Source organism: Neofelis nebulosa, chromosome 2, assembly GCF_028018385.1.
Source record: "Neofelis nebulosa isolate mNeoNeb1 chromosome 2, mNeoNeb1.pri, whole genome shotgun sequence".
NCBI lineage: Eukaryota > Metazoa > Chordata > Mammalia > Carnivora > Felidae > Neofelis > Neofelis nebulosa.
In genome coordinates, this window is record NC_080783.1 from 200,548,717 (window position 1) to 200,570,567 (window position 21,851).

A 21,851-nucleotide genomic window follows, 5' to 3' on the forward strand; every position below is an offset into this window, starting at 1 on the left:
TAACTAGACCTAATATCAGAAATTGAGATTACCTGGAAAATATAATCATGCTAGGTCATTCTATAAATAACAAACCAATTGCTTTTAAAGAAAATTGTTTTGGATTCTAAAAGTAACACATGCTTAATTCACAAGATTTGACAGATACAGAAAAAAACTGGAGAAGAAAATAAGACTCACTCATAATCCTTCCACACCTCCACTTCCAGAAAATTACTATTAAAATTTCAGTCCATAGAAATAGTCACTGACACTCAACCCTACAGGAAACAACCTGTAAGAGTTCTGACTACGGAAATTAAAATGCACTCACCTCCACAACACATTCGTAAACTGTGTCATCCAACAAAGAAACCTTGCAATGCATGTTTCTGTGTCTTCTGATTGATTTCTGGGAAGTTTTTAATTCTCTTTCTGCTTTTGATTCAGGACTTTCTTCTTTCACTTCTATTTTACAGCACTCTTCAAGTCCTCCTCCTTCTTTAGTTTCAAAATCTGGGTCTTCTCTGTGTTCTTCCTGGGCAGGCTACATATCCGTGACATCAAGTCAGTAATAAAAACATTTCACAAAATAGGCTCTATACAGTTTTACCTATAATGATGCTACCAATAAATGCACTGAAGAAGAAAAAAATGTTAAGACAAATTTAAGTGATATTAAGATTAAATAATTATTTATCTATAAAAGATATTATAATCTCCTACAAGATCTACACACTATGCTGTCTTCAAAACTTCTCAGGTAGAATCCTATCTTTCAAATCAATACATGAAGGTTTCTGATAAACTAGAGGACACCAGTCTATTGCACTCAGCATATACATTCTTCCTGGCTATGCCATTATGTATTATTAAAGTTTATTAAAACCTTACCATCTCTGCCCCATGCTCCTCAATTTTATTTATTTTTTTAATGTTTACTTTTGTTTATTTTGAGAGAGAGCAAGAGCACCACCCAAGTGGGGGAGGGGCAGAGAGAGAATCCCAAGCAAGCTCTGCACTGTCTGTCTGCACTATCAGTGCAGAGCCTGACACGGGGCTCAGTCTCACCAACCATGAGATCATGACCTGAACCGAAATCAAGAGTCAGATACTCAACTGACTGAGCCACCCAGATGCCCTATAGGCTCCTCAATTTTACTTTATTTTAAAAAAAATTTTTTTAAGTTTTATTTATTTATTTTTGAGAGAGAGACAGAGAGAGTGAGTGGGGGAGGGCCAGAGAGAAAGGGAGAGAGACAGAATCCCAAGCAGGCTCTGCACTGTCAGCACAGAGCCCGATGCAGGGCTCGAACTCACACATCGTGAGATCATGACCTGAGCCAAAACCAAGAGTTGGACTCTTAACCAACTGAGCCACCCAGGCACCCCAACTTTTTTTTTTTTAATTTTTTAACGTTTGTTTGTTTTTGAAAGATAGAGATAGAGAACGAGTGGGGGAGGGGCAGAGAAAGAGGGAGACACAGAATCTGAAGCGGGCTCCAGGCTCTGAGTTGTTAGCAGAGAGCCTGATGTGGGGTTCAACTCACGAACCACCGTGAGATCGTGACCTGAGCCGAATTTGGATGTTTAACCAACTGAGCCACCCAGTTGCCCCTAAGCTCCTCAATTTTAGCAAGGTAGCCTTATGAAGTGCAAAATGAGATGTGATTTATCACATATTCTAAATCTTATGAATGGCTAACAGGGATTCCTGGGACCAATTTTAGAGCATAAAGCAACATTATAAACTAGGCTAACAACTGTAATACCAGTTAACTTCTTTCTACCACTTACCAATCATGCTAATTGTGAAGCAGACTCTAAGAAGCAAGGGACAAATTGAAAACCTAGGGTTATCATGAGGTCATCCCAAAGTTACACAGGTAAGTGAAATAACATTTTGGCACATACTTTCTTAATTCCAGCATAATAAAACTGCTGAAAGGTTCTTAATATTCTTAACTAAATCTCGCTGATTCTTTTCTTTCAGAAGAATCCATGATTGACATTTAGGAAAAAGTATTTAATTATTTGGCTTCTGCATTAGATATTGGAGGTGGTCTAAAAGGCTCCTTCCCATCCTTCATGACCCTTTTAAATGAGACCTCTTCAGAGAGGCCTTCAATTAGCAATCATATCTATCCTATCCCCCACTCTGCTATTCATGTCAGTACCCCGTATATTGCCTTTATAACATTTATTATAATAAATGTTTTATATTCACTCATTTGTTTGTCTCTTCCATTAGACTAGAAAGTCATCAAGAATAAGGATTACGTTTTACAACAACAACAACGCTACATACATAACAATTAAAATGGACCAGTTACGGGGTGCCTGGGTGGCTCAGTCGGTTGGGCGTCCAACTTCAGCTCAGGTCATGATCTCATGGTATGTGGGTTCGGGCCCCGCATCAGGCTCTATGCTGACAGCTCTAAGCCTGGAGCCTGCTTCGGATTCTGTGTCTCCCTTTCTCTCTGCCCCTCCCCTGCTCACACTCTGTCTCTCTCAAAAATAAATAATAAACATTTAAAAAAAATTTTTTTTAATGGACCAGTTACTATTCTAAAAGCTTTACTTACATGAACCTGCTTTATCCTCATAATAACCCTGTGGGGAGAGGACTATTTGACAGATAAGAAACAAAGGCCAGAACCATAGCAACATTTTTCTAGATGTCTCCTGAGGCAAAGGAAACAAAAGCAAAAATAAACTACTGGGACTATGGTAGGATCCCCTCCTTAAGGAAAGAAAAAAACCTCAAGGCAACCTGGCTGTAAGTGACAACATCCCTCACAACCTTGTAACATGAGACCACTTAATTAGACTGCATGCTTGTGTGTTACCATATATGGGAGACAAAGAAGTAAAATAATACATAAAAAACTGCCACGTGGCATTCAGGGCTCAGTTCTTCGGGTACAAACCCAACTGAGCCATGCTGGTACGAATAAAGTTGCTTCCTGGAAAGAACAACCTCGGTGTCACAACTCTCTGTGTGAGAATCCTGCTACAGGAATACATCAAAATAAAAAACTTCTTCACAGCAAAGGAAACAACCAACAAAACTAAAAGATAACCTACTTAATGGGAGAAGATATTTGCAAATGATATATCCGATAAAAGGTTAGTATCCAAGATGTATTTTAAAACTTACATAATACAAAAAACCACATATAATCTAATTTAAAAATGAGCAGAAGACATGAACAGACATTTCTCCAAAGAATACATACAGATGGCCAACAGACACATGAAAAGATGCTCAACATCACTCATCATCAGGGAAATGCAAATCAAAACCACAATGAAATTTCACCCCACACCTATCAGAATGGCTAAAAACACAGGCACCTGGCTGGCTCAGTCAGTGGAGCATGTGACTCTTAATCTTGGAGTCATGAGCTCCAGCCCCACATTGGTGTAGAGATTACTTACAAATAAAATCTTTAAAATCAAAAACACAAGAAGCAAGTGTTGATGAGGATGTGGAGAAAAAGGAACCCTCGTGCAGTGTTGGTAGAAAAGCAAATTGGTGTAGCCACTGTGGAAAACAGTATGGAGACTCCTCAAAAAGTTAAAAATAGAACTACACTACAATCCAGTAATTGCACTACTGGGTATTTACCCAAAGAACACAAAGACACTAATTTGAAAAGATACATGTACCCCTATGTTTACTGCAGCATTATTTAAAATAGCCAAATTATGAAAGCAGCCCAAGTACCCATCAATAGATGAATAGATAATATTATTCAGCCATAAAAAAGAATGAAACCCTGCTATTTGCAACAACATGGATAGATCTAGAGAATACAATGCTAAACAAAATAAGCCAGTCAGAGCAAAACAAATACCATGATTTCACTCATACATAGAATTTAAGAAACAAAATAAACAAAGAGGAAAAAAAGAGAGAGACAAACCTAAAAACCAGACTCTTAACTATAGAGAACAAAGAGATGGTTGAGGGAGGAAAGGGGAAAATAATAGGTGAAGGGGATTAAGGGCACACTTATCTTGATGAGCACTAAGTAATATACAGAATTTCTAAATCACTATATTGTACACCTGGAACTAATATAACACTACATGTTAACTACACTGGAATTAAAATAAAATTTTAAAAAAGAAATTAAGTTTATGATATGAAAAAAATAAAAATGAAAATAACCTATCTGCAAGAAAAAAAAATTAGATGAAGGAGATCAAGAACACTTATCATAATGAGCACTGAGTAATGTACAGAATTGTCAATTCACTATATTGTACATCTAAAACTGATATAACACTGTACTTAACTATACTAGGATTAAAATTAAAGAAAAGAAAGAAAGAAAGAAAGAAAGAAAGAAAGAAAGAAAGAAAGAAAGAAAGAAAGAAAGAAAGGAAGGAAAGGAAAGGAAAGGAAAGGAAAGGAAAGGAAAGGAAAGGAAAGGAAAGGAAAGGAAAGGAAAGGAAAGGAAAGGAAAAGAAAAGAAAAGAAAAGAAAAGAAAGAAAAACTGTAGCCCGAGAAGCTAAAGTAACTTGCTTAGGATCATTCAGTTAATAAGTGACCAGTCTGGCTCCAGATTTTATGATCTTAAACCTATGTCATATCGTAGTTTTCATTTACCAATGATATCCAGCTTAATGCCTGGCACATATAGTAGGTTTTCAATAAATATTTGGGGAGTTTGTAGTACTTTTTTTTTAAGTTTATTTTTATTCATTTTGAGAGAAAAATAGAGAGCAAGTATGGGAAGGGCAGAGAGAGAGAGGAAGACAGAATCCCAAGCAGGGTCAGCTCTGTCAGCACAGAGCCTGATGCAGGACTCAAAACTCACAAACCATGAGATCATGACCTGAGCTGAAATCAAGAGTTGGATGCTGAACAGATGGAGCTGCTCAGGCACCCCTAAATAAAAATTTGTTTAGTGAATAAATAAACATTAAAAACTTACATATGGCTTCCAAAAAAAACCCAAGGTATCCTAGACGAAGACTAGGTTTTTAAAAAACCTGGATAGAAAAGGACCACTCAAATGAAACTCTACCACATATATAGAAATATGGTTAAGCAAATAAACTTTTGCCCACAAGGTTCTGATCTAGAAGGTTTTGATTATAAATACTAGCTTCTAAAAAGCCCAAAATAGTTTTCTCCTTTAATCAATATCTCCCTGAAATTTATTAACAGTACTAATATATTTTCTTTTTCTTTATATATAAACACCTGCATACAATTTATCACAATTCTGATTTAATAAAGTTTCAATGAATGAGACTTTAGTTAAATCTAAAATTAACTTTGTCCGTCATCTGTTTTAACTTCAGTACAAATGCTATGATCTTTAGATAAAATAGACTAGCCTTCATTCAAATGCTAACTAAAACAAAATATGGATTTTTCCCCACATAAAAAGCAGAGGAGAAAAAAGCAGTTAAAAACCTCTTCAAAGTATAAGGCTTCCTGGAAGATAATGTAATTTAACTCCTTTGGTATTTCTAAAAGTAAATTAAATTAATAATATTAAGATATGTAGGGTTTCTTTGCATTTTCTGTTCATATTTATTAACTGAGTGATAATAATAAACATTTAATGGGTGCCAGACAATGTCTTAAGAGCCTTCTGTGTTTATCTCGTTTAATCCTAATAGCCAGAGGTGGTATTATCCCCATTGCACAGAGGAGGAAACTGATTAAGCAAAAGTGCCACTCAGCTATGATTTCTTAGACTGATTCTATAGCCTGCATTCTTAACTTACACTATATAGTAAATCTTCTTTTCAACCTTGTTGCACTAACAGCAAGTACGTAATTACAACTTTATCCTAAATTTTACTCTTAGCACTTTTAATATACAAGTAACATTTTTAGAAATACATATATATTTTTTTAATGTTTATTTTATTTTTGAGAGAGAGAGAGACAGAGCATGAGCGGGGGAGGGGCAGAGAGAGAAGGAGACACAGAATCCAAAGCAGGCTCCAGGCTCTGAGCTGTCAGCACAGAGCCCGACGCGGGGCTCGAACTCACAGACCGCAAGATCATGACCTGAGGCGAAGTCGGATGCTCAACCGACTGAGCCACCCAGGCGCCCCTAGAAATACATATATTTTTTTAAAAATCTAATAAAATTGTTTATCCCAAACCTGAGTCCTATAATAAAAACATAGGATTTATACTTGTAACAATGCAAATAGTGCTCACATACTTCAGAAATAAAAGTAGTGGTTTTTTTGATGTTTATTCATTTTTGAGAGACAGAGTGCAAGATGGGGAGGGGCAGAGAGAGAGGGAGACACAGAATCCAAAGCATGCTCCAGGCTCTGAGCTGTCAGCACAGAGCCCGACGAGGGGCTCAAACCCACGAACCGTGAGATCATAACCTGAGCTGAAGTCAGCCGCCCAACCAACTGAACCACCCAGGTGCCCCTAAAATAGCTTTTAATTTGTAGTTAGTAAGGCTAAAAGCAAATGGGATTCCTACACAATAGTTTGCATTATGGTACTAATACTTTCTAATATTTTTGGATACCAGACAAAAAAATAAACACATAAACAAATTCACAACTCATGTTTAGTACATTCTATATATGTACTTGTTAAATTTTAATGTGCATCGAATCACCTAGCAATATTGTTAAAATACAGATTCTGATTCAGCAAGTCTGGAATGGAGTCTGAGATTGTGCATTTCTAACAAGCTCCCAGATGTTGCCAATGCTGCTGGCCCAATAGCCACTCTTTGAGTAGCAACGTGTTACTGTGACACAATTAAGTTCCCAAACTACTGTATATTACAAAGGTGATATAAACAGCTAGCCTTCCTTATCTATAACTTACACACTGGTAACATAATCTAGTTGGAGAAAACAATAAAAATAAGGCAGGCATGGCTCAAACCTAGCACACACCTCTGGATGGCTTGAATCTATTACATTGCTTTTTTGAGGGAGGATTTTCATAGAAGGACCATATTTGTAAATAAACTGTCCCATTCCTAATAATTCCAACAAAATGAACTCTAAACCACCTCACTTTTTCCCCCCTCTCATTAAAAAATCTTGGACTTGTTCTATTATTACAGCCAAATGATATATAGGCTAAATAAACTCATCTAATAAATACTTTTCTTTCATTTTGTTTTGACTTATAAAATGTAAATATAAAAGTACAGAGTATATCTTTTAAAAAGACAAGTTTTCAGGGGCGCCTGGGTGGCTCAGTCAGTTAAGCATCCGACTTTGGCCCAGGTCATGATCTCATGGTTCGTGAGTTTGGGGCCCCGCGTCAGGCTCTGTGCTGACAGCTCAGAGCCTGGAGCCTGCTTCAGATTCTGTGTCTCCCTCTCTCTCTGCCCCTCCCTAGCTCATGCTCACTCTCTCTCTCTCGCTCTCTCTGTCAAAAATAAATAAACTTCAAAAAAAATTTTAAAAAGACAAGTTTCCATTGACTACAACAATTTCCTTAGAACAGAAATTACAAAGTTTCATGTTAAACTCATTACTATCAATGCCTAGGTCAACTGGTCAGTAAGAAATAAAACCAAATGTTTTTAAGTGAAAAACAAAGTATGTAAATGATCTTCATTACACACCTCTCACACATTTGCACATCCTTACCTGTGTTTCTGCACTGCTTAATGAATGAAGATCCAAGGATGGGTCTGTTTTGAGTTCAGGTTCAGGAGCTGCAATTGGGGCCTTTAAAATGATCTCTTCATCAAGGCCGGTTCCAAATTCTATCTCTTTCTGACCTCCTTCACATTTCTCTTTAGCTGACTCTACTTCTTTGCCTTCTTCCTCAGACACCTGAGACTTAGGCCTTTTGAGAAACGAGGAGAACAGCCGTGATAAGCCCCTGTTTTCTGATGTCCGTTCCTTGTTCTTGGTTAAGTCTTCATGTGTAGGAGTATCTCCATTAGATGTTTTCAGCTTCTGTTCACACTGATTATCTCCTTCAGCTGCCTCTTGAGAAGGCTCCTCCAGCTGAGTTTCTTGTTGGCCGGAATTTGTGGCTCCCTCACCTTCTTCCTTCTGTTGTTGGTGCTGTGAATTTTCAGCCTCAGCCACTAAACTCTTCTCTGTTGTCATAATGTTGCTATTAAAAAGACAGAAAAGGGGAACTCTTATAATCAAAACAGATTACTGTAGGCAAAACCCTAAATCACGTCAAGTGTGCCAAAATTAATATATTTAGATATTTAATCACCCACAGACAGTACTCCAGTCCATTAAGCATGAGACTTTGCATTAAAGTACAAAAAAATACCTTACCTATACATCCTGAATAAATTATTAATGCTGTGACTTGCTAAATATGTGCACATGGAGAAATTACCTTGCCCCTGAGGCCACCTCAGAGAAATGCATATTTTTAATTCAATGCTCAAAACTGTATATAGCAAATACCATTTTATCCTTCCTAAAAAAGGATCTTATTTGTATACTATGCTTATTTGTATACCATCAATCTAATAAAAGTGCAAAGTTTACAGGAATTATCCTTTCCAAAATTCTCTACACCCCAATAAATGGTGAGATTAAAAAGTCCCCAACTCTTTATTGTTCTTTTTCTATGTATTTCTTAGAATGCATTGACCTCTCTAATAAGAACAGCAAATGCTGAATTCTGATCAATTATTAGACTTGACAACAGCAATGACAAGTATTTGATTAAAATAATCACCAAAAAAATCCTTAAATTTTCATGTTACATTACTAAATTACAGCCTCTTACAAAAGTATCCTGCTGTAAGTTCTTTAAGATATTTTTTTCTTCTGAAAAATATGATTCTGAATACTTAGTGTATAAGAGTAGACAGTGAAGCTATTACAATAGAGAAAAATAGAAAATAACAGAAAAATAAAGGAGCAAAATAGAGAAGACAGATTTAGAAAGCAAATGCTGAGAGCAAAGGAAAGAAGAAGGCAGGCTATAGACCTCACATATTTGAAACTTGTTGCTTTCTAGCCTCTTAATCTCAAAAATCCCAGTATTATTAGTCAGGTCTCATAATAATAGCCAAAAAACATCGTCACATCTACTTTACTAAAGAATAACCAACATACAAGGGAACTTTTGTGACACCAGGAAATAAAGTTGACTATTGATGATCTTACGTGTTGATTCACTGCTAAGAAGTACTCAGGGGCGTCTGGGTGGCTCAGTCGGTTGAGCGACTGACTTCGGCTCCGGTCATGATCTCACGGTTTGTGAGTTCGAGCCCCGCATCAGGCTCTGTGCTGACAGCTCAGAGCCTGGAGACTGCTTCTGATGCTGTGTCTCCCTCTCTCTCTGCCCCTCCCCAACTCATGCTCTCTCTGTCTCAGAAATAAATAAACATTAAAAAAAAATTTTTTTTAAAGTACTCCATTTAAAAAGTGGCATTTACCATGTCTTCACATGTGCTTCACACTGTTTAAATGAAGTAATTTTATTTGAATGTTCACAATCCAAATTAATAAACTATATTTAGCTCATTCCCTCCTCAGGCCCTTTGCACTTGCAGTTCTTTCTACCTATGATGTATTTCTCCTGGCAATTATTTTAAGCATTAAAAATATTTTAAATGATAAAAAATTTACCAAAGCACATTTTCTACTCTCATTTACTAAGTCATAAAAGTTTACTCTGTGCTACTAAAATATGCAATTCAGTCTTATAAACTACTTAAAACATTTACTGACCAATATACATTCTTCATTTGTTACCTTTGAGTGAGGTACACTTGTACTTAAATAAAATAAATAAAATTGTCTTCAATTTCTCCTATTAGGAGTAGGCAATTGATTTTTCCAAAATTCTTTTTTTTTTAATCTCTAAGTAATCAAACGACCAAAAGGAAAACCTGGACATCAAACTACTATTTATTCTAAAAGACTAATGATTTGATTTGAGGGCACCAGTTTATTTCATACTTCCTTTGCAAAAATAGAGGATGGGATGAGAACTTAGGATTATTTCCCATGAGTTTCATATATGACTTCATCATTCACCCTACTAAAAAGGTACCAAAACCACTGCTACATTAAAATTTTCCCATACAACAGACTATAGCAAGGTCTCTCATAAAGGTCTATTTTAAAAAATTACAAATCTTTTGTGAAAGTTTTAGCAGATGTGAAAATCACTTAAGCCCCACTTCTAACAGTATTTTACCTACATCTTACTCTAAATAAAGAGTATGTATTTATTTCCATGTTTTATAATTTTTTTCATATAGTTTTAAAAATAGAAAATATTTTCTAAGGATATTTTTGTAATTGCTTTCACATGAAAGGGAGTCTTTAAGAAAGTAACTGAATGAGTAAAAGTACTCAATTGTTTAAAAAAAAACACACAGATGGTAACAATCCATATGCTATATATGTACTTGTTAAATTTTAATGTGCACTGAATCACCTAGAAATCTTGTTAAAATACAGATTCTGATTCAGCAAGTCTGGAATGGAGCCTGAGATTCTGCATTTCTAACAAGCTCCCAGATGTTGCCAATGCTGCTGGCCCAATGGCCACTCTTTGAGTAGCAAGACATTAAAAAAAAGACTATTACTTTTGGAACATACTCAAAATGTCTAAGAAATAAAGATGGCAAAAAGCTACATTTAGAAAGTAGAACAGTGAAAAATACTTGACACAATAAATGCTCAACAAATGCTTGCTGAAATAATGAATGAAGCAAAGAATGCAACATATTGTTAAATGTAGAAGCTGAACGATCAACATTTTTCAGAATTCTTTTTGTTACTTAATCAAAAGTTAATTGAAAATTTTATCCATAGAGCTATGGTAATTCCAAATTGTCCAAGTAGTCATACTCGGCAAGTCATACTTGCCCAAAATCAGTGCTCTTGGTATCTCCACTGGTATGATCTCTTTGATACATTTAGGAATGAATGATCAAGACATATGTATAAAGTGATTCAACAACTTTATACATTATGCTGTGTTCACCACAAGTGTAGCCACCATCTGTCCCAATACATCGCTATTACGGTATCATTGACTATATCCCTTATGCTATATCTTTTAATCCCGTGCCTTACTTTATTCCATAACTGGAAGCCTGTATCTCCTACTCCCCTTCACCCATTTTACCCAACCCTCTACCCTCCTCCCCCGGCAACCATTAGTTTGTTCTCTGTATTTAGAGATCTGATTCTGTCTTTGTTTATTCATTTGTTGTTGTTTTTGTTATTGTTTTAGATTCCACTTATGAGTGAAATAATATATTTGCCTTTCTCAGTCTTATTTCACATAGCATAATACCCTCCAAGTCCATCCATGTTGTCTCAAATGGCATGATCTCATCTTTTTTATGGCTGTGTAATATTCCACCACACATGTGCGGGCGCGCGCGCGTGCACACACACACACACATTAACCACATCTTCTTTATCCATTTCTCTATTGATAGACACTTAAGTCGCTTCCATATCATGGCTATTATATATAACGCTGCATTAAACATAGGGGTGCATGTATCTTTTCAAATTAGTGTTTTTATTTCCTTTGGATAAACAATCACGGAATTATTATTATATAAATTCTGTGTCAACTGTACTCACATTTAAAAAAAATTAGCCACCAAGACACTATCAACTCACCTTGTTTTAACTACCTGCATGGCACTTATTGTCTAAAATTACCTTGCTTATTTGCTTTCCTTTTTTCCTTTTTTTTTTTTTTTTGAATTGTCTGCCCTCCCCAACAGAATGTACAACACATGAGGGCAGTGTCTCTGTCTTATTTAGCAGAAACTCACAAGTATGTCAAAATGTCTGATAAATAGAAAGTGCTCAATAAATACCCTTAAATAAAAAAAGATATATGAATAAAGAATTAGAGAATAACATCTATCAGTGCAAAACAGATACATCTGCCATATAATTGGACATATTGTAAAAAGCAATGTAAGTAAAGAACAGGTAAGAGCCCAATATAGGGAAAAGGCATACAAGCAGAAGGGCAAAAGAATTCTATTGGACATACTAAAACCAACTTCAGGTAATATCATACATTAAATGCAGGAAAACAACCAGGAAGTCAGATAATGTAGTTAGTATTCAGCAGAGATGCTATAATTCAGTGCATGCAAGGAAAAATAAAAATAAATTAAGGATAGTTTTCATGCATGTTCTTTCCAGCCATGCATACATGAATGAGTAGCAACACTATTAGTAAGAGCCACAAAACCATAGGGGATTGGGAGTAGGAAGAGAATATTAAATGAAAACAATAAACCAGGCAAGAATCTCCAGTTAGCTGAGGCTGATCAGGATTAAACAAAAACTAAATAGCAGAAAGAAAACATCCTATGGACCATTTACTAAAAGCTCAAATAAGCTCATCCTTACAAATCTGTTATACATGCAGCCAAGTTCTTCAGGTTACAAATGATAAGATGGGTAACCAGAGGAAAAGATACAAAGAAATCAAGCAGCAAAGAGAGGATAAATGCTCTACAAACAGGCCCTTCCTGTTTGTAGTAAATGATACTCCTTTCATGCTTGATACAAGACCCAAAAGGAGGTATCTATTTACTTAATGTCAGAAAGAGGTCTTTCGATTAAAAAAAAAAAAAAAAACAACCAGCAATGAAGACAAAGCCGTGAGTTCCCATTCCATCTCAAACTTAATCCTCCAAACCCTTGGAATTATACCCCATCTGGTATAAAACAAGATACACTTGTTTTAACAGGGTGCATCTGTTGACTTCGGGCAAATCAGATTTTTAAATAACTGATACTGAGCAGATTTGCAAGGGCTGGACAATATCTTTCACCTTTTCTGTATCTCTTTCTAACATTAGTATAGTCCATACTCCATTAATGTTTCCTAGGTGGAAAACTTAGTAAAAACACTACAGTTTGGCACCACTCAGAAAATTCCTTATGATCACCATTTATGGATGAAGTATAATGATTTAGGTATTGGTAACACTCTTCAAATTAGCTCTGTGTACTAATCTATCAAGTTTTTCTGAGTGCTAATCATGTGTAAGGTTTGGGCTTAGCAACTGAAAGGGACCCAAAAAGAATAATACACAGTTCTTAGGGAGACAAGACATACAGGTATCCCCCACTTTTTGAAAGTTTGAGTGATGCCACTTTGCTTTCAAGAAAACATACATTAGCACAGATCTTCCTCCACTTATGATCCAGTTATGTCCTGATAAAACCATAGTAAATTGAAAATATTATAAGTTGTGAGTACATTTAATACACCTAACTTACAGAACATCAGAGCTTAGCCTCGCCTACCTTAAATATAATTTACATTAGTCTACAGTTAGGCAACATCATCTAACAAAGTCTACTGAATTATAAAGTGTTGGGTAATGCATGTAATTTATTGAATACTGTACTGACAGTGAAAAACTGGTTGCGGTATGGTTGTAAGTGTATTGGTTGTTTACCCTCATAATTGCGTGGCTGTGAGCTCTGGCTCACTGCTGCTCTCAACACTGCTACCGCCCAGCATCACAAGAGAGTATGATATTGCATATCACTATCCCAGGAAAATATCAAAATTCAAAACTCAAAGCATAGTTTCTCCTGAATGTGTAATAGCTTTTGTACTAATGTAAAATCAGAAAATTGCAAGCTAAGCCATCACAAATTGGGAACCATCTATGCCCGTTTTTACTAACTGAAAGAAATCTGAAGAGGATTTGAACTTTTCCAAAAAAAGAAAAAGAAAAGAGCATTCAGCATTTGTTCTGCAGCAAGCCATTATAGAGACAGAGTACACCCTGAGCAGCGACAGGGTAGCACCACCAAGCTCCTTCCTGGAACTACAGTCAGCATCTCAGCATCAAGCCATCATAGCTTTGAACGGTGTCTATGAGTATCTTTGCTTTACCTAGACTTACTTTGTGCATCTATTAGCAAGATGTGTCCAAAGGTATCAGAAAAGCTTTAAGAGAGGTTATTTTTCTGGATCCGGGAACGCCCCCAAATTTTTCCATATAATTGAATGGGTAATTGCTTCTTTTTGGCTTTCCATTTTGGCTTACAAAAGGTTTCATAGGAATACTCTACTTTCAGAAAGCAGGGGCATCCAGTATATATAAATAACTAAAACACCAGGTAGTACCTGGTGCTTAATCAGACAAAGCCTCAAGAGCGGAACCAATTAAGCATTAGAGAAGTATAAAGTAAGAACTTTCAATTAGAGTGATCACAAAAGGCCATATGGAAAAGGTGGTTTTTAAGTTACAGTTTGAAGAGTGAGTGTAAGATGGTAATAGAAATTTGAAATGCAAAGGGCAAATGGAAATGCAGACAAGAGAACAGACATTACTAAGAATATTGTAGCTATTCAGGAACTAGTAAGTAGTCCATACTTGTTAGAAAAGGGCTACAAAAGGGAAGTAGAAGGAAGTAAGGTTAGAATAGAGTGGTAACTCTCCATTGTGGTGAGAGTGGTGTGGAGCCTATAAGTGGTGTGGAGCCTGCTTGGGATTCTCCCTCTCTCTCTGCCCCTCCCCAGCTTGGGCGCTCGTGCATGCTTGCTCTCTCTCTCTTTCTCTCTCAAAATAAATTTTTTAAAAATTTTTAAGAAGAAAAATAATGGGGAAAAAACAGAAAAATAAAGGAGAAAAGGCCCTTTCGCTTCTCTAATCAGACAACAGAATTCAGGGGCATTCTTTTAGATGGAAAGAAAAAATGTTCAAATATTGAAGTTTCAAAAATTTCTAAATTTTAGTTAGAAAATTAATTCTAACTAAAATAATAATTACTATTATTCCATGTTCTCTTACAACTACTCTATAAGGTAGGTGTTTTTGTTTCCCAGATAAACAAACCGGTTCTAGGAGGTTTAAAAATTTGCCTCAGATCACAGACCTAAACCATGCTTTATTGAAACAGGGTTGTGATTCTATTGTAAATTCCCAGAATAGTATCTTTCTAAAACTTGGTCCATCACATGCTTCTACCTCACTGTTCTCTGCCAAATAAGCCCCTGTTAAGAATTTACAGACAAGCTATTCAATCTGGCCAAGACCACCTCCATTCCCACCAGTTTCAAATCCCCTGCTCATGTACATACTTCTTCCATACGGTGTAAGGAAACAGACAAGCAAAGAAGACAGATTATGAAAGGACTTGACTAACATGCTTAATAGTTCAGACTTTATCCTGAAGGCAGTGGAGAACCACTGAAGGTTTTTAAGCAGGGAAGTAGGTAAACAAAGTAGAGGCAGGAGAGGCTAGAGGCAGAGAGAAACTCAACAAATGATTGGGTAAATTCAGGTTATCAGTGAAAAAAATTCACAATAGGGATCCCTAGGGAAGCTGAAACCAATACAGGAGGGAGAAACTTGAAAAGCCTTGCAACCAAAGCTTAAGAACTACCGTCCTCCTTAGTTTCTCGAGCTTATTTCATTAGCATGCTTCTCATTAACCCAGGCAGTTTCGTGTCTGAGTCTGAGGTCTTTTTATAATACACCTTCCTTGACCCACTGACAAATGGCTTAATAAAAGAACTATAGCAATAGAACCAAAACAGAAGAGAGAGGTGGCTATCTCATGAGCATCTCAATACAACACATCCAAAATTAAACTCTTGCTTCTTTCTTTTTCCTATTCCAGCAAACAGCTCAGTCCTACCATTCCGTAGCTCAAACCAGAAACTTAAGCTCCAGCCTTGTCTCAGTCTTCTCCATTTCCCTTCCCAATTAAATCCATCTGTTGGTCCTACAGAGTCTATATTTAGAATCGATCCATTTTTCTCCTTCTATACGGCCTCCATGTTTGTGCAAGCCTCCTTCATTTCACCTGAACTATAGCTCCTTGAATGATCTCAACAACCTCGCTTTGTTCCACTTTCCTCTTGGCCTCTACATTCTAATCACACTAGCCAAGTGCTTTCCTCACTTAAGACATTCGTCCGTGCATGCCATTTCCTTAGACTGGAATACACCCTACCTCCTGCAAAAAGTCTGGTGTCTTCTTACACTTCAAGTTTCAGCTTGAATAATCCCTCCTCCAAACAAGCTTCCTTGATTGTCCTAATATTTACAAAGTCTCCCCCATAAGTCCCTTCTCTAGTTCTCTATCCCAGAGCCTACTTATTTCCTTCACAGCACTTCTCTCAATATATCAGAACATACTGGACATTTACTGTTTAATATCTGTCCTCCCCGCTACACCACTTCCAACTACACTGTAATACCCATGACAGAAGGGCTGTTTTCCCTTCCACAGTATACCTAGTACCTAACACAGAACTTGTGTGCCAGGTTTAGCACAGAACACAGTAGGTACTCAGTATTTGTTCAGTAAATGAATATAAAAAAGGATAAATGAATAACTTAGGCTTAACCATATATTATACATATACAAGATGGAGGTTAGCCAATTTGACAACAGTTCATAAGAAAAGGATATTAAGGAGCACCTGGGTGGCTCATTCAGTTATGTGTTCAGCTCTTGATTTCAGCCTCAGGGCAGGATCTCACAGTTTCGTGGGCTCAAGTCCCAAGTCGCACTCTGTGCTAGTGGTGTGGAGCCTGCTTGGGATTCTCCCTCTCTCTCTCTGCCCCTCCCCAGCTTGGGCGCTAGTGCATGCTTGCTCTCTCTCTCTTTCTCTCTCAAAATAAATTTTTAAAAAATTTTTAAAAAGAAAAATAATGGGGAAAAAACAGAAAAATAAAGGAGAAAAGGCCCTTTCGCTTCTCTAATCAGACAACAGAATTCAGGGGCATTCTTTTAGATGGAAAGAAAAAATGTTCAAATATTGAAGTTTCAAAAAATATGCAGAAAATAGTTTCCCAATAAAAGCAATCCCTCAAAACCACAGGAAAGTGTCTTTCCTTGATAACTCAATTTAAGTACACCAATTAGCACTTCTAGAAAAATAGGATAACCACCTATGGGGTTTTCAGATAAAAATGGTAATTTACACAAAATACACAAAATACACAAAAATTTTGTGTAAAATACACAAAAAATTCCTTCATGATTCTCCATCCTCCCAAAATTATTTTGACCTTAAACTACTCCTAGACTTTTTTTAAAAAAAATTTTTAACGTTTATTTCCTTTTGAGAGAGACAGAGAAAGGGAAAGAGCATGAGCAGGAAAGGGGCAGAGAGAGGGAGACACAGAATCCGAAGCAGGCTCCAGGCTGTCCACACAGAGCCCAACGTGAGGCTCGAACCCACAAACCGTGAGGTCACAACCTGAGCCAAAGTCAGACGCTCAACCAACTGAGCCACCCAAGTGCCCCAAACTACTCCTAGACTTTTAAAGAATACTTGCCATAATGAGCGAATCAGAAATGTCACTCAGCATGAACATGCTGTTTTCAACAACTTGATTTTTAATTTAAGACATTTCTGGGTGACTAACACCACTGAATCAACTCATTCAAAGATATTTTCAAATAAACAAACTTACTCACCTCCTTCTAAGAAGACCAAAAAATAAAAATAAAAAATGCTCTTCACTTCTCTATAGAATTCAAGCTTGCACTAAGACAATGTCTGGACATATTCTAAAATTATACCACCTAGGCTCTCCCAAAAGGACACACTAACCCCCATGAATACTAGGCATCACTGAAGAATTGGTGAAACCAAAAAAATTTGTTTTCCAAAGAATTGAGTTTTACTCCTTTTGGGTGTCAAAATGTGTCAGGTTAGCCGTTCGGAATGGAAATCTTTTATAGAATGGATATGCTTCCTGTTTCATCTAAATAACCTGCAGAACATAATTAAACTTTTACTGATTTAGTTACCATCATGAACCTCAATTACTATGTAGTGCCAATGTCCTCAAGGGCTATTAAGGTCTGTGGGGATGGTGAGCTCTGCCACAGGAATATATGAGCATTGGGTTTTTTATTTTTTGTATCTGCCTTTAATAGTTTTCCTATTTGTTTATTTGCAGAAATTAACTCAGATTGCTTGCAGATGTCAAGGTGGCCTGCCAATAAGTAGCTTCCGACATCTCTTCTTCTAATCTGCTATTTGCTAATCTACCATTGACTCGCAAACTAAATAGCCAAGAGTATTAAGTCATGTCTAAAATAAGAAGAATAAGACTAATGCTTCATATTAATGGAATAACCTCAACACATGTATCTTATGAAACATACTCTGGACCTTCAAATACCATATAAGCCTACAATGAAGTTCCCATTATATCATGACTAGCAATTAGAGGCTGTGAATAAGCTACATCAATATAAAGACATTCTCTTTCTTTTTTAAGTAGAGACCAAAAGTCTTTAGTGCTGTTATTTATATAAGGTGTTGTATTCATATAAACTCTTCTGGAAAACAAAGAACAATGTAATAGTGTAGTCTGAAAGTGTAACAGAAAGGAAGTACTTCTTAAAAGCTCAAAAATCTCAAGGCAAATACATACAAAAACCTGAAAATTTCTAACGCAAAGCAGTTTTCCCCAAGACTACTAAATTTTTCTTACATCTGATTTTCATTCTATTATCTTAGAGCCAATTCAATCTAGCAATACCTACTAATTTCTAAACTCAAAAAGTTCTCTCAGATTTATTATATGGGTAAAATTTCACTACAGTAAATAAACTGAACATCAAATACCATCTGACTAGAGTACAAGTATGAATCAGAAACTTGCACTGGACCGTGACTTGTTTAAGGAAACATTCTAAAGATTCTAAAGACTGGAACGGAGGCTATGGTTGCCTTCCACCACTGATAATGTGAAAAATATACTACAGACTGCCAGAAGATAAAATCTTCCTTACACAGTTTTAACACTGACACAGAGAAAATATCTACCAACAGTAAGTATTTCAGGGAGGTGAGTGGGGGGAGGGGTTAAATTGGTGATGGGGATTAAGTAGTGCGTTTGTTGTGATGAGCACTGGGTGATGTATGTAAGTGTTGAATCACTATTTTGTACACCTGAAACTAATATCACACTGAATGTTAACCAACTGAAATTTACATAAAAACTTAAAAAATTTTTTCATTAAGTTATAAATAAATAAATACATACATACATACATAGACAGATAGATAGATTCTATAGCTGTAAATCCGAGGAGGTTATGATTTGTTGTCCAATGAAGAATAAATGTCTTCTGTCCAAACAACAGCAACACAACAGAAGTAAAAGTTTTCATAATAACAAATAAAAGTCCAATAAACTCCTTCACTCTTAAAAGAATAATGGTATACTTCAGATAACCCACTATTTGCTAAAAGAATTGAAGTATTGACTAAGCTTGATGACATTTCTCTCTCAAAAGGGAGGGGGCTGGGGCACCTGGATGGCTCAGTTAGTTAAGCATCTGACTTCCGCTCAGGTCATGATCTCAGAGTTCATGGGTTTGAGCCCCACATCAGGCTCTGTGCTGACAGCTCAGAGCCTGGAGCCTGCTTCGGATTCTGTGTCTCCCTCTTTCTTCCCCTCCCCCACTCTCACTCCATCTCTCTCTCTCTCTCTCTCTCTCTCTCTCTCTCTTTCTCTCTCATAAATAAATAAACATTAAAAAGGGAGAGGGGCCCTATTAATTCCAAGCAATAAAGAATAATTGGTTGGTTTGGGGCGCCTGGGTGGCGCAGTCGGTTAAGCGTCCGACTTCAGCCAGGTCACGATCTCGCGGTCCGTGAGTTCGAGCCCCGCGTCGGGCTCTGGGCTGATGGCTCGGAGCCTGGAGCCTGTTTCCGATTCTGTGTCTCCCTCTCTCTCTGCCCCTCCCCCGTTCATGCTCTGTCTCTCTCTGTCCCAAAAATAAATAAAAAACGTTGAAAAAAAAAAAAATTAAAAAAAGAATAATTGGTTGGTAACATGATCATATCAGGGAACTTGGCAGAAAATAACAATTTCACAAAGTTTTTATACTGAGAAAAGAGGTCAGTCAAATTTGTAAGCTTATTACAAACAATTTTTTAAATTTTAGGGGGGAGGCAGAGGGGGAGGGGGGGGGAGGGGAGAGAATCCTAAGCAGGCTCCACGCTCAGCACAGAGCCCAACACAGTGCTAGATTCCATGACCCTGGGATCATGACCTGAGCCAAAATCAAGAGTTAGACTTTCAACCAACTTAGTCACCCAGGTGACCCATAAACAAATTCTGAAAACACATGAAAGAAAAGGCATGATTACATGGCCCAGGATTGTACAAAAATACAGAGCTTGTAAGGACAAGGTAATTCTGGAAAGTAAAGTTCATTCATTACAGGTCACAGATTAGATATTAAATACCAGGTTCTTTTCTAGGCCCTGGGGATATGGCAGTGAAATTGTCTTTATACAATCAGAAATTTTTAGAAAAACATGAAGAAATTATTAAAGACATAGTCATGAACAGCAGGAAGATTAAAAATAGCATTGCAAAGGAATACTTATAAAAATAATGGCCAAAAGGCTAAGGCCACTAAAGGATAGAGCTTTAAAAACAAAAAAAAAAAAAAGCAAAAAAAAAAAAAAAAAAAAGAAAAGAAAAACAAAAAACCTTCTAAAAATGTCAAGAAAGAGTGGGAAAGCAGGAGAAAGAAAAGAAGGTCAAAGCCAGACTACAGCTTGAAAAAAAAACAGAACACTGTTAACAAGTGTCAGAGACTAAATCACCTATGTTCTTTAAAATGAAACAATAAATGAAACTGAGCCTGGGTGACTCAGTTGCAAGTATCTGACTCTTGATCTCACCTCAGGTCATGATCTCACAGTTGTGAGATTGAGCCCGACTTGAGGCTCTGCACTGACAGCATGGAGCCTGGTTGGGATTCCCTCTTTCTTCTCTCCCTCTGCCCCTCCCCCTCTCCCTCTTTTGCTCTCTCAAAAATAAATAAATAAACATTAAGAAGAAAAAAACATAAAAGAAGAATTTATAGTCAAAGATAGTTCAGGCTAGTATAAGTAATCTTACACATTAAAATGTGTTTTGTTCTTCACTTCCAGAAAAATTGTATTTCAATGTAACTTGCAAATTTGATCTCTGATTCATTAATATACCATCGCCCTTAGCAAATTTGCAGCTGTATGATTGGCCATAGTTCAAAAATATCTCAAGCTGGAAAGACAGACAAAAATAATCAAGGTGGCATTTAAAAGAAAAGTAGGGTTTCTGCATTGAAGTTTGAAAAATAATTACAAAGAAAAAAAGTAAAAATAAATATTCATCAGAGAACAGATGAAAAAATTAACTATGAATTAAGAGGACAGAAATTACAGCAGTGAAAATGAACTAGAACTACACATATCAACATAGATGAATCTCATGTGCTGTCAGCACAGAGCCTGAAGCGGGGCTCGAACCCACGAACTGTGAGATTATACCCGAACAGAAATACAGAGTCAAATGATTAATAGACTGAGACACCCAGGCACTCCACAAGCAATACAATTATATGTCACATATATGTGCATATATATATGGCCTAGAAATACATATTTAACAAAAGTATAAAGAAATGTATAATCTCAAAATTTAGAATAGTGGTTACCTCCAGAAACAGGGAAGGAAATGAGATTGGAGAGGTACCAAAAGGACTCTCAGTAATGTTCAATTTTGTAAATTGGGTAATGTTTATCTTTTTCTGTTCCTTAAATATTTTACAATAAATTTTATAGAATTACATAATAATATTGTGAAAACTTAACTCGGTAACATTATTTTTCAAAGATTCATGTGAACCAAATATGCAATGTGGTTCCTAAAAAGATTAACATAATCTTGATAGAAGTGTGGTATCCAGATTATAGGAATAAAGGAGCCACTGTAGTCTTTCTAGTTAACCACAGAATATTGTTTCATTCTGAGCACCACATTCTAACCAGGACATTAATAAAACAGGGTATATTCAATGACCAGAATGATGAGGAATCTAGAGACCATGACCTCAGATAATCAATCAAAAGAAGTGAGGATAATAAGGATAG

At 36.5% G+C, this 21,851-nt stretch overlaps 1 protein-coding gene across 20 annotated transcripts in view; it reads right to left on the minus strand.

Moving 5' to 3' along the window:
- The window catches only part of EPB41 (erythrocyte membrane protein band 4.1), a 202,643-nt gene that overhangs the window by 108,044 nt on the left and 72,748 nt on the right, over window positions 1-21,851 (minus strand). For 19 of the 20 annotated variants that reach the window (XM_058718334.1, XM_058718335.1, XM_058718333.1 and 16 more), the window contains 2 exons: window positions 7,592-8,069; window positions 314-526 (listed from right to left, as the gene is read on the minus strand). In XM_058718334.1, coding sequence (XP_058574317.1) covers window positions 314-526; window positions 7,592-8,062 — 684 coding nt within the window. In that variant the 5' untranslated portion in view covers window positions 8,063-8,069. The remainder of the gene's footprint in view (window positions 1-313; window positions 527-7,591; window positions 8,070-21,851) is intronic. The other variant, XM_058718341.1, reaches the window with a different exon arrangement.